Below are 13,171 nucleotides of genomic sequence, written 5' to 3'. Positions count from 1 at the left end.
AGTAGTAGAACGAGAAACAGAGTTATATTGCTACCAAATATTAAAAAAACCATAACTGGTAAAAGTAATTATATAAAGGCGGAGTTTTCAAATTAGTATCACATGAATTTTAATTCTGACAAGTAAAAAGAAAATATTTACGAGAAAGCTTGAAAAGCTTTTAGCTCCAAAGATGTAAATATTTGAGTACCACAGGGAACAGGGTGGTCCTTGTTTAGGGTGTTGCTGAATTTTTTCGGGCTACCCCCCAAATCTATTATTAATTTTTTTAGATTTTTATTTCAATTCTAACCCGTGCCGGTAATACGATGGATTTTCCGATTCAAAATACACATATTTCGGCTACATTCTCAGTATAAATTGTATTGTTAGAGTAATATTGTTAAAAAAAAACCTGTAACTGCGAGATTTCAATGGGCATTAGTGCTACTATCTGTGAAGAAATTTACATCACCATACCCGGCAATCTCGGCAAATTGCACACCCTTGCATACTGAGAATGTGGCCGAAACACGTGTATTTTAAATGGAGGCATTCACCCTCTTACAGGCACGAGTTAGAGATGTGATAAAAATCTAAAAAAATTAGGACATTTTTTTTGAATCATTTGGGTAGATTTGGGGGGTGGCTCGGGTATAATTCGTCAACACCTTAAATAAGGACTATACCTTAGAGCATATTACTGTACATAAACAGTCTTTTGGAATTGCTGATGATATAGTTTCTTGCAGTGCTACAGATTCGATAAGTTTAAAAAATTTGCTATCGACCAACTGAAAAAAATGAAGTATTGGTTATATGAAAATAGTTTGTCATTAAACGTTGCCAAATCAGTATGCATTACTCTCGGAAATTACCGTGGATCCATACAGAAATTGTGGCGGAGGGTGAGATAGAGCACTTATGCCATGTATGTACAGCCTGTCTCTCTCGCTCTACAACCTGCTTGTCCGATGCGTTTCCTCTCAGCCAATCAAATGTAGAGTGAGAGTGACAGAGTATCCAGGTTAATTCGGGGATACATATCTCGCTCTCTTATGACTACGGCCACAGTTTTCGCGAAGTCGACGGCATGGGTAGCTCCACCTTCAGTATTATATGTTCTAAGGGAGTTTCCAGACAGACCCGTGTAATACCGTGGGTAACGTAAGCCGTGTTCGAAAATTGACTGACAGTACTGTCAGCAATCTTTCATCTCTTTTGCGCTTCCAAGTTCGTGAATAGCTCTGACTCTGTCCTGGGGAATTTTGAGTACTGTCAGTCAATTTACGAACACGGCCGTAGTAAGTGAAGAACGCTACTAGTTCTCTGGGGAATTTTTATTTAGGCCGTGTTCGTAAATTGACTGCCAGTACTAAAAATTCCCTAGGACAGAGACAGAGCTGTTCATGAACTCGGCAGCACAAAAGAGATGAAAGATTGCTGACAGTACTGTCAGTCAATTTTCGAACACGGTCTTAGTGCGCAACTTAGGTCCTCAAGGCCGTATTTGAAGACGATCTAAGTACATTCATGTAGTATATGATTCATTGCGAGCCCGAGTGAATGGCAGCCATTTTTAAACCGCTGTTGCTCACTGCTGCTGCCTGTCTGCCACTGCAAAGGCGGAGCGAGAGAAGGAAAAATAGAAGAAAAAAATAATAAACCAACAGTATAAATAATATAGTAACAGAGATGAACGTTGGTGACGAAGGGAATTGAGAAGAGAAGAAGGATATCACGCATTAACGACATCTAGATATAGATATACATACGTATATCTATACCCACATACACACACACTCATATATTCATCTGCATTTGTTTTCTACCCGTAGAGAGAGAGAGATAGAGCGAAAAAATAAAAAAAAAATAAGAAAAATCATGTAAAATGTAACCTGTCTAATTCGCAAAAAGTCAAGTACCTCGGCGCGGTTTGCGGTGATCTACCGCAAGTCCACAAGTCAAAAAATAAACACAGCATCAGGTACGAGTGAAATCTGACAATTACGGGGTACATGAGGGGCTGTTTGTGTAAATGAAACTACAGCAAAAGGAAGATAGATTAGTGTGCAGAGTAGCAGCAGCAGCAGCAGTGCAGTAAACAAGAAGAGGAGGAATAAGACGATGCAAATACCAAAGTCGCGATAATCCCGTCGGAGACGGTAATCTAGCCGATTAACTGATGCCCCTCGGATTTTTCGGGGGCTGTGAAAGAGAAACCGTGTCGAGGAAACCAGGAACAGGGAACTAGCGATGATCAAGAACTGTCAACACCAGCATCCCTCGCAGCCAGTTAGTGATTGTGTCGTGTTATATCGTATGGCGTGCATATGCTGTGTATTTCTGTGTGTGGCTCGACGATAAATCATGTGGCAAAAAATGGGCAGAATAAACACCCTCCGAAATCCGCAATAATAATCCTGATCGTCCCTTCGTCGTGACGTCTCTTCTCGGTTCCGTCGGCGATTCGTACTCGTGCAATTATACGAGTTTTTCAAACAAAAGAAGGAGAAATAGAACAAATACACCCCCGTCATCCACCCCTGCGTAAGAGGGAAAAGAAAGAAAAAAAAAGTACATTGAACAACTTGAGAGCAGGAAAACCCGACGACGACCGTTTCGGTCGCAACTCTCGACGATAAGTGAGACAGAGAGGGAAAGAGAAAAATAGAAATAGAAGAAAATAGTTCCTGGGTGAAAAACCGGGACTTGAGTCGTCGTCGTCGACGGCGCCGAGAGTCGAACAAGACACGCAAGAAACACAATGGTGTTAACATGCAACTGGGGAAAAAGTCTAGCCACGACAGTCGATGCCAAAGCCTCGACCTCCACCGCCTCCTCCTCTTCCTCGGAGAGAATTGTAGAATGCGAATGTTTCTAATAAACAAACTAATCTATAATAATGGCAGATAATGTGCACAGAAAGTCGCACAGCAAACACTTGGCAGACAGCGTTAACAACAGCGTTAGCAATAGTAGTAGTAGTAAAAAATTGTCCTCATCGCCCTCTTCGGTCGTGCATCGCACAACCTCGGAGACGATCAGGATCGGTGAGCCCGATAAGTTTCTCCAGCCGTTGGCACCACCCCCGACGACGTCGACTCCTGTCCAGAACAATGTTGCCTCATCGGCGTCGTCGGGCGGTCAGTGCAGAAAGAAGACGTCATCGTTTCAGATAACCAGCGTGACGGTAGGCTGTAGGATGAGTAACGACGCTGGCGAGGATTCGAATGACGATCTGGATGAGTCACACACGGAAGATAATTCTGTGGAACACTCGAGAGTGACTGACATCGACATCGAGACGCCGAGCTACTCGGAGGACACCTTCTCTAAGGAAGACGTCTTTTTCAACACAAGCAATGCTGCCCTCGGTACTGCACCTGTCATTCCGACGAGCTCTCAGTACGGCCTTGCCATTGTTCCATCTGAGGGTGGCGGAGCAAGCAACTCAGCCAGCGAGAACAACATCAATGCCTTGGATATCGGCTCAGTGACGGACAAAAACATAATAAATCTTCTGTCAGGTGGTGCGAAGCAAGATCCCGATATTCGCGAGGTCCACTCGCATGGGCGCAATGAACGTTTCAAAGTTGTTAAGATCGAAAGCACAGAGCCGTTCAAGCGTGGTCGATGGACCTGCATGGACTACCTTGACCACACATCCGTCAACCAGACGACGGCTATTAATTCCATCAAGCAGTCAGGGCCGAATGAGGTTTGCATATCGTACGGCGTCACCGATAGTGGCATCGTTGTCCCCGAGGCCATGAAACAGCAGCAGCCAGACACCGAGGGCACGAAAAGTGTGGATTCCAATGGGCCAATATCGCACCAGGAAATTGTTGGGAGTGCCACCTACCCTGTAAACAGTACGTCGCTCTCTCAGCAGCAGCAACCCAATCAACCGCAAATACAGCAGCAGTCGAACTCTGCTCAGCAACAGATTCCTCCACAGTACTTTCAGCAACAGCAGCAGCAAATGTCGCAGCAAACTCAGAACCAGAATCAGCACGGCGGAGGTGCGGCGCAGGGCGCTACTCTGCCATCGAATCTAGCACCTGCCTCACACCCAGGGAACCTTGGCCAGCCTCAGAGCATGCCGCAGGGCTCAATTCCGCTAATCGCGCAAACTGGGAACAACAGCAGCAACGGAGTCGCGATAGCGACGAACCAGCAGAACCTTCAGCAGCATCCTACTAAGGAGGAAAACTACGTTACAGTCAGTGCACAGGCTCCACAGCCGCAGCAGAACGTATGCCAGACGCCTACTGTCCAGACTCCGGTTGTGCAAGGACATCCGGCCGCTGTGTCTTCACCAGCTGCTCAGACGCCAAACATCATGGTCACTGGAGTTCCACCGCCTCACCAGCAGCAGCAACTGTCCGAACCGATGGCAGGCATTCAGGGTGTGCAGAATATCCAGCAGCAACAGGCTGCACCAAATATCCACGTTTCCACTGCGCCCGTTATGCCACAGGCACAGATGCAGTCTCAGTCGTCGGGCCAGAATGTCATCTCGTTTCACCATTCCGACAACGAACAGGATCCTGCTGCTGGTATTGCTGGTCCTGTTGTTGCTGTTGTGCCTCCACAATCCGCGGATGCGACTCTGCTCGAATCCCTCGCTGAAGTCACCCAGAGCACTGACGAACATCACGCCCACGAAGACAATGAAAGGTGAGGAAGACTGGCCAATGAGTAATCGGATACGACGATGATAACGTTGGTCTAATTTTATCCTTGAGTATGTAGTAAAAATTTGGAAAATGTGGGAATTTTGTCTAATTTCTAATTTTTTAAAATGAAACAAGTACTTCTCCCGTATTTTCAATGCTCACATCTCGAATGAAAATCCTTTGTTGATATCGCAGTCGATTTCGTTGCTACTACTTTGTTCGTTTTAATTTTCAGTATGTCCGGAACCAGTGCAGTTGCCATTGACAACAAAATTGAACAAGCTATGGTAAGAATTCTTCTCAGTCTTCGTGGGTTTTCAGTCAGGCTTTTAGTTCCCTACAAAATTATAGTAATCGAAGAACTTTTTAGAGTCTAAGAACGAGTTGAAGTTAATAAAGTTGATCTAAAGAAACAGTGAAGGCAAAAATTCATTATGTTGCAATTTTAGAATGACCACAAAGAAGTTAATTGGGTTTTCAAAATATAAGTATATTAAGCTAATTAAACATTACGCTTCACCGATTTCAAACAATTTTAAAGTTATGAATGAATGTGTTTTTTTTTCTAAACAAGAAACACCCTCAACATCAGTAATACGTTTCTAATTTCAACCTCGTGTCTGAAAAAGAAGTTATGAAATTTTACGAACATAAAGACGGTAGGGGGATAAGCAGGGTAACAATGGCTTTTGCAAATATCTTAATAATTTCTTATGGATACGTAAGGACTATTAAAATACAAAGATCCTGAAAAGATTAGTTTTTGAGAAAGAAAAAAAAGCTAAAAAAATGTTAAATAATTTTTTTCTTAAGATTGACTTGACCGATTTGTTTGAAACTTTATATGTTAGTCAAAAGCTTTTATAGACACGTAGATTTTAAACTTAATAAATTCATGATAAGAAAAATTATTTTCTCTTAAACTTTTCTTTTTTACTGTGATTTTATTTGAGCAAAACTATGAACTGGAACTGAACTTGCTATCCAATCGCCAGTTTTACATTCCTCATGAATTCTTCAATGAGTCACATTTATTTCAAAATTTTGGTAGTGGTACGCCGTAATTAAAAAAACAAAAGAAACACCATTTTTTTTCCACACAAGAACTGAATTATGAAACAAGTTTTAGCCGTATTATTGCGAGTTGTGTTCTTGTTTTTAAATAAGTAATGTACTTAAATAATTCAGTTAATTGAGTAAGTAAATTATTTCAGTATATTGTTTATATACGTATGTATAAAAGTACGATTTGCAATAACACAGCTAAAATTTGTTTGCATAATTCAGTTTTTCTGGAATTAAAATAGTTGTATTTTTATTTTAACAGTGGCATACTGTAATGCAAATTTAGACAATGATACGATTTATTGAAAAATCTATAAGGAATGAAAAAATAACAGTTTCATCATTTTACTTGAAAAGTGTCACAGTGAAAATAAAAAATCAAGGAGACAATAATTTTTTTTATGATGCGCTTATTAAGCTAAAAATGTTTCCATTGTGTATGTACAAGCTCTTGGTTTCCTCAATAACATTTTCAATTTTCAAACATATTTGTCAGGTTAATCCCGATGAAAAAATTATTTTATAATAATAATAATAATAATTTATTGCCAGAATTATCTTAAACAAACTTTATGATAAAATTAGACTATACAACAAGATCTAACGTTTAAATAATTCTACTCAATAATGAAATACTTAATATTCACAAAATCCAATATTACCATTAACTCTTTATTTAATCTATTTTAAGTTGATATATTTTATCCTTAATTTTTTGTATTATTAATTTTTTGCTTCTATCAATAACTTTCAAATCATTTGGTTGTTCATTGAATAGTTTTTTACCGCATAATATAAGTAGCTTCTTTGCCCAATATGAAGATAATCTTTCGTTAATGAAATGCTACGATACCTAGTATTATTCGTATTCTCAGTGAATAACCTCCTCAGTTCCGTGTATTGGTACAGTATGGACCAGTAGGTAAACCTGTCTGATTTCCATAGGTCGATTCTGGTCATTAACTCGAATGTCAATTATCTCGAGTAACCGACTTTGTAGTGTTAATAATGGAAGGTACGCAGTATCATATAAACTACCCCATCCAATAATGCCGTACACTGCAATACTATGGAACATCGTACAATAAATTTGAATTAGCTGCCTTTTTTGTTAAGACTTGTTTCAATCGATAGAACACAAACACTAAGTATTTAGTTTTATTAATAATATTATTAATATGCTGCTTCCATGAAATATTTTGATCCAAAATTATTCCAAGATATTTCCATTCAGGTACTCTCCTTAAACTGCATCCATTAATAGAAATGTCAATAGACATGGGAATTGAGTCAGAATAGTTGCCAAATGTTATATATATACTGACATTTTGATATTCAATACTAATTTGTTCCAGAATAACCAGACGCAAATTGAATCTAACTTTTAACTTGAATAAACCTCCAGCTCTGCCCATGTTTTACCATTGCTCACAACAGCTGTGTCATCAGCATATGCTATTAATTTCGGATGTATTTTTAATCGAATTTTGATGGTTGCGCACCTTAAATATAATTGAAAAAAAATGTTACATATTTTTTTTTCCCCGCATCATATTTACCCACCCTTAGAAAGCCTTACTTTTTCTTGTAAGAAAAGCATTCATTTTTTGAGGTTTTTAACCATAAGTGCGTACTGGGTCCAAAAAAACGTTAAAAATTTGTTAAAAAAGTAAAACGATTGTGAATTTGGCCCCTTTAAGACGCCGCTTGGGAAATATGGCTATCTTTATTTTTTACTCCGCTATCTAACTTTTAGTGCGGCAAGAAATTTTGACTATTGAATCCAAATTTTTGAGCGGTCAAAGAACTCAATAGTCTTAAGGTAAAAGGAAATTCTTCACTGAAAATAATAAATAGATGTTCAAAAATTTCAATCATCTCATCTTCCTTCTTATAAGAAAAAGGAAATTCCCACACGCGGTTTTAAAGGGGACAAATTCCTCTTCATTTTGCTTCTTTACAAAATTATCTACGATCTTCTTTGAACCTGATACGCACTTTTGATTAAAAACCTCGAAAAATCAATTTTTTTTTTTAGGACCAACAATAGGGCTTCCTAGAGGTGGTTAAATACGAAGGGAAAAAAAATTTGCAACATATTTTTCAAAATTATTTCGAACCAATTTGAGGGGTACAAACATCGAAATTCAATTTCACTGTCCATAAGGAAAGGTCTGATATGTATATATAAATATATGCTTTTTTTTTTCCTCAACAGCAAATTGAGATTGAGGTTTGATACAGGATCCTGGTATTTTAATAGTACCTACTTATTCATAAAATATCATTACGATATTCGCAATAGTAATTTTTAACCTGCTTATCCTCGTATGGCTTTTGTAAATACATAATAACAATAATGAGGAATTTGATTATCGTGAACAGGATTTGGTAAAAAGTCACCTGATGTTCGCGGTGCGGGAGGAGGTCGAGGTGCTGAAGGAGAAGATTGCAGAATTGATGGACCGGATAAATCAATTGGAGGCGGAGAATTCGATACTGAAGTCGCACGCGACGCCAGAGGTATTGTCACAACTCAGCAATACTCAGTCGACGCAATCGGGTAAACAGCAACAGCAACAGCAACAGCAACAGCAACAGCAACAGCAACAACAACAGCAACAATTACCCCAAAACAGCTCTGGAAATGGTTAATAGATAAAATCTGTGTAGAATGATATATGATAGACAAGCTAAAGAGAGAGAGAGACGCATTATTACTATACATATGCATATAAATTAGTTTCCATTGCGATTGATTATACTTTGATATAAATACGTTTAACAATCAAGAGAAGAAGAAAATATGAAACTAAACTAATGAAAAAACATACAAATATTTACCAACAAACCGAAAAAAAAACGGATGAATACATGAATTAATTAATTGATTAATCGATCGATCGATCGATAATAAATATAATTATTGTATATAACATAACAATTTTTAGAAATTTATATACATATATTACATACACACACACACACACACACACACACACACACACACACACACACACACACACACACACACATGTATGTATGTGTATATCTCATTATTTATATATATATAAATAATGAGATTTATTATATAATACGTATAGCGTTAGATGATATTATTTTTATTCTCCTATTATTATTATTATTATTATATTAAGTCTGTCGTTCTTGTAGTTCGTTCGTTCGTTTTCTTTCGTTCTTTGTTTCATTTGAATTCCGCATATTTCTTAGATTTTGATTCAAGTTTTTGTTTTTTTTTTTCTCTAGATATTTTCTTTCCGTTCTTCTTGTCTGCGAATTTCCTAAATTAAATATCATCGTCAGACTTTTTCTTTTTTTTTTTTATTCTTACCAATTCATTCTATCGAATTATTATCGTTTAGGAATATAATATATATACTTATACACATACATACGACAACTTGACAACCGAGCAACATTCTCCGGAAACAATTTAGAAGTTATATTCTTATTTTCTGAATCAATGACGAATCGCTGATAATATGCCATTCGAAAACTGTAGCTCATGCAAAAAAAAAGAAGTTTTTAGTTTTCTACCAAGCAATGAATTTTGTTAATATATGAACGGTTTTTAGCCAGAAGTGATAGAACGATATTTTTTTTCTTCATTAGCAAATTAGACAACGTCAATTTTGCTTTAAGTTTAACCAAGTCTTGGTTGCAAAATGTACAGTAACTGTAGAAAAGTTGATACATAAGTGTTTCTCATAGTCCTGAAGTAAATGAACGGTACACTAAAACATTCAGTAAAAATTACTAGAAAAATGTGAGGTGTCTGCTGGAACGGAAGTTGCGTTGGCGAGTTTGCAGGAAAGCAGAATTTTTGATTATACATCACACACATACATACACAACTAAACAAACAAACCGACAGACACAGAGATAATTTTGCATTTCTTTTACACGTACACAATTGCATGTGTATTAATATAATTATACAATATTCAAAACGACTGTGTAAATTTGAAACGAAAATGAAAAACGCATTATCCTCCTTCTAATTGTCATCATTTTCTTAGCTTCGTTCACCGTAACAATCAATGCCGTTGTAACATATGTAAGAAAAACTTGAGACGACTGCAACGACTCCCTGTCCTCTGAACAAATTTTAGAAGCATGCGCGAGTAACGTCCACAAAGTCGATATTTAATAATATATTAGAAGAATCGTTTTTTATTTATTCAATTCCATTATTTTTTCGTAGTTACATATTCTTCGTATCTTTTTTCTTCGTGTCAAATTGTCAAATAGAAGAGAAAATGAATAATAATAATCTACATCCTTTTTGAAAGAGAAAAAACGAAACAGGCAGCTAATGGGTAAACCGAAAGAAAAAAAACCGAAAGCATGATTTAAATTTGTCAAGAATTTTCCCACTTTGTCGTACCACTCATCCCCGAGGGAACGAAGCAAAGCAAAATGGACTAGTGACACGCCGCGCTGTTAATCAATCAATCAGCGTTCTGTCATTTTCAATTATTGTTCCAATGATCAAGCGAGAGCGAAAGAGAGCTTGTCCTGAGACTGAGAGATCGATTATTAGACAGAAAAAATTGTGACAATGATGACAAGTTTTTCAATCCTTGTGTAAATAGTAAATATATGTATTATAAATAAATACATACAATATTATAATAATTATTATTATTGTGATTATCATTATCATCATTATTATCATGACTATCATTATTTTACAACGACATAGGAATGAATTTTGAAACAAATAAAACACATCGACACTGGCAACATTTTGAATGAGATGAAAAACTAAAGCGATAAAATATTCCTAATCTTTTGCCAGCAACTTATTATTGTTGTATTTTGTTGTTAATTATACATAAAACGGACATGCATACATGCGTACGATAATAATAACGACATAATATGCTATACCTACCGATTGAAGGTTCTAGGTTTTTTCTTCTCTTTCGACTAAAAAGAGACGAACGATTATTGTCGAATGTTCATGTATCGTTGGTCTTCTGATTAGTACGTTACATAAAAATTATTCTGTCCTTGACAAAGGGAGAAAAGAAAATTGCAATTCCTTTTCCTTTTCAACACGTAGATAAATTTTCCGAAAGGAGAAAAACTTTCTTAAAATTGAACATTTGACAAAATGTTTGCTGATTGCAAGGCTCGTTCACTTTTTTTTCCGTATTATTGTCTTGCAAAATCTGCGCTCTTTCTAACAAAGTATGAAATACATTCAGGAGTGGTCTATTAATAAATGAATTAATTGTTTGGGCCTGATTAGTAAATTCGAGATAAAAGTAAGATCATAAAACAAAAACGAACTTTCTTTTGTGTTTATATATTTTTTTTTTTCTTTCTTCTATTGAAACACCTTAAAAGTATATGTATAATATACGTAGTATTTTGCAATTCCGCAAACACTGTTTTGTTTTGCTTTCTTTCCCTTTTTTCCGTTCTTCGCTGTATAAATTGTTATCATGCTCGTTTATACTCGTCGTTATTTTACCTACCATCGTGATAATAATCATAGAATAATAATATACGTTTTTTTGTTTCTTATTTTCTTTTTCACTTTCATTACGATCAGTAATAAATACGATGCAAAAAAATTTCCTTTCTACAGTTAAAATCTACAATAGTACTTCCCGTCGTCATTATTATTATTATTATTATTATTGTTACTACTACCACTACTACTACTACGTTTATCATAATGAATATATTTTGTCTTCCTTTCTCTCATAATTTTATTTTTGTTATTATTTTCCTTTTTCAATTATCTTTTGAATTTCCAATTATACTTTGAAGTCCATTACTATCATTATTATCATCATCATCGTCATCGTGCGAGATTTCATTTCTCCTTTGCATATGATATAAAAAAAAAAAAAAAGCTCAGTCACGATCGATAAAATACTTACATCGAATCGACAATTGAGGAACTTGAACGTTAAAGAAACGGAGAGAAGGCAATGTGATATGCTTGAGAAAGTTTTATTTGTTTTATGTGGGTGGTTGGTTTTGGGGATAAGGAGCTTCGTCGCTATATTATGTTGTATGTATTTATAATAATAATAATAATAATAATAATAATAATAATACCACCCTAAATAGTGATATAACTATGACACGTCAAGGTAAATAAAACCTTATTACATACCAAGAATGAAAGACGCACTATAGGCGAATGTCAATTACTTTTCGAATAATAATAATAATAGTAATGATAATAGTAATAATAATAATTGAAACAATAATTCATAATTACACCTTATAAATTTATAAATGTTATAAATTTGCCTAAGAGAAAGATGAGAAAGAGATAGAAAGAGAAATTGGAGGAAGAAAAAGTATAACAACATTGTTAATAAGTTGTTTCTGTCCTGTTTTGTTTTATTTTTACTTTAAACTTTTCTTATTTGCTTCTTTCTTTTATGTAGGTGTATTCGTTTACCATTAGTTCGTTTTGATTTTTTATTCCTTATTTAACAATATAATATTGTTAGTTAATTCATCGATAACCCAGCAGCGAAAATGTCACCCCTGTTTGTATTATCGCTCAAAAGTTTGTTTGTTGCTGGTTTAGTTGCTTCCAGTACGAGAGTGTGGGAGACTGAGAAAGAGATAAAGAGAGCCAGAGAGATACAGAGAAGGTGAAAGAAAATAAGTTTTCGTCTTCGTTTTACCTCCACGAAAAGCGAGATTAACCGAGAAGAGGAAAAGAAAAATAAGAACAATTGGAAAAAAGAAAAAAAAAAAAAAAAAAACGAAATTTAGCAACAGAAACAACTTCATACGAATCCGAAATTTTTAGTTTTTATGGCAAGTAAAAGTTTGTGACGAAGAACGTGACGCGAGCTGTACAGGGGAACGTATAAACGAGATATACACGTATTCGCAGTCGGTAAATGCGCGTCGTCCGCTGGCCGAATCGTCACGCTTGGCATCGGTTGGAATCCGTCTTCACTGGCCGGAAGTGCCGGAGATCCGGTCCAGAAGTAGACCTGGAAGGGATGAAGAAAATAAATTGTATTAGGGAAACGTCACCTCTGCGAGTTCTGCCTGTTTGCCAAAATCGCCACACTACTTCCACGTTTTTCCTCGTGTAAAAAATGATTTCCTATCAGTTAAAGAAGTTTGAAATAGAAGAAAACCCAGACTAAAAATCCTCTGGCAGTGTTGTTTGTTACAATGATGACGGACAAACGGATGAAAAAATATCTACAATATATGATATAAATGATTCTGAACAAAACGACACTAGTTAAGATACCGGCAATATGAAAAGTAGCAAAAAACTCTCGAGTTTTTGAACAAATTGTTTTTGGGCTCATTTTGTTCAACAATAGAGATTTTCAGAGATTGCCTGCAATTTTCTTCACAAATAGTTAGCTCTAGAGTGGATGAAAATAGGTTATTGTGTGCATAGCATAACAAATGTTTATTAA

General features: G+C 36.1%; 2 protein-coding genes across 8 annotated transcripts in view; one reads left to right on the top strand and one right to left on the bottom strand.

Moving 5' to 3' along the window:
- The first annotated feature begins 1,543 nt into the window (after positions 1-1,543).
- Positions 1,544-10,385, top strand: LOC124219711 (protein bunched, class 2/F/G isoform). Its single transcript, XM_046627681.2, has 3 exons — positions 1,544-4,662; positions 4,897-4,948; positions 8,112-10,385. The coding sequence occupies exons 1-3, from the start codon at positions 2,885-2,887 to the stop codon at positions 8,379-8,381; spliced, it is 2,100 nt and encodes a 699-aa protein (XP_046483637.1). The 5' UTR covers positions 1,544-2,884; the 3' UTR covers positions 8,382-10,385.
- Positions 10,045-13,171, bottom strand: part of hyd (E3 ubiquitin-protein ligase hyd) — a 25,123-nt gene continuing 21,996 nt past the window's right edge. For all 7 annotated transcript variants that reach the window (XM_069136793.1, XM_069136795.1, XM_046627671.2 and 4 more), the window contains exon 37: positions 10,045-12,727. In XM_069136793.1, the coding sequence (XP_068992894.1) occupies positions 12,515-12,727 (213 nt within the window). In that variant the 3' untranslated portion in view covers positions 10,045-12,514. The remainder of the gene's footprint in view (positions 12,728-13,171) is intronic.

The sequence above is a fragment of the Neodiprion pinetum genome, chromosome 5 (assembly GCF_021155775.2).
Source record: "Neodiprion pinetum isolate iyNeoPine1 chromosome 5, iyNeoPine1.2, whole genome shotgun sequence".
Classification (NCBI taxonomy): domain Eukaryota; kingdom Metazoa; phylum Arthropoda; class Insecta; order Hymenoptera; family Diprionidae; genus Neodiprion; species Neodiprion pinetum.
This window is presented reverse-complemented; position numbering and strand designations above follow the sequence as displayed.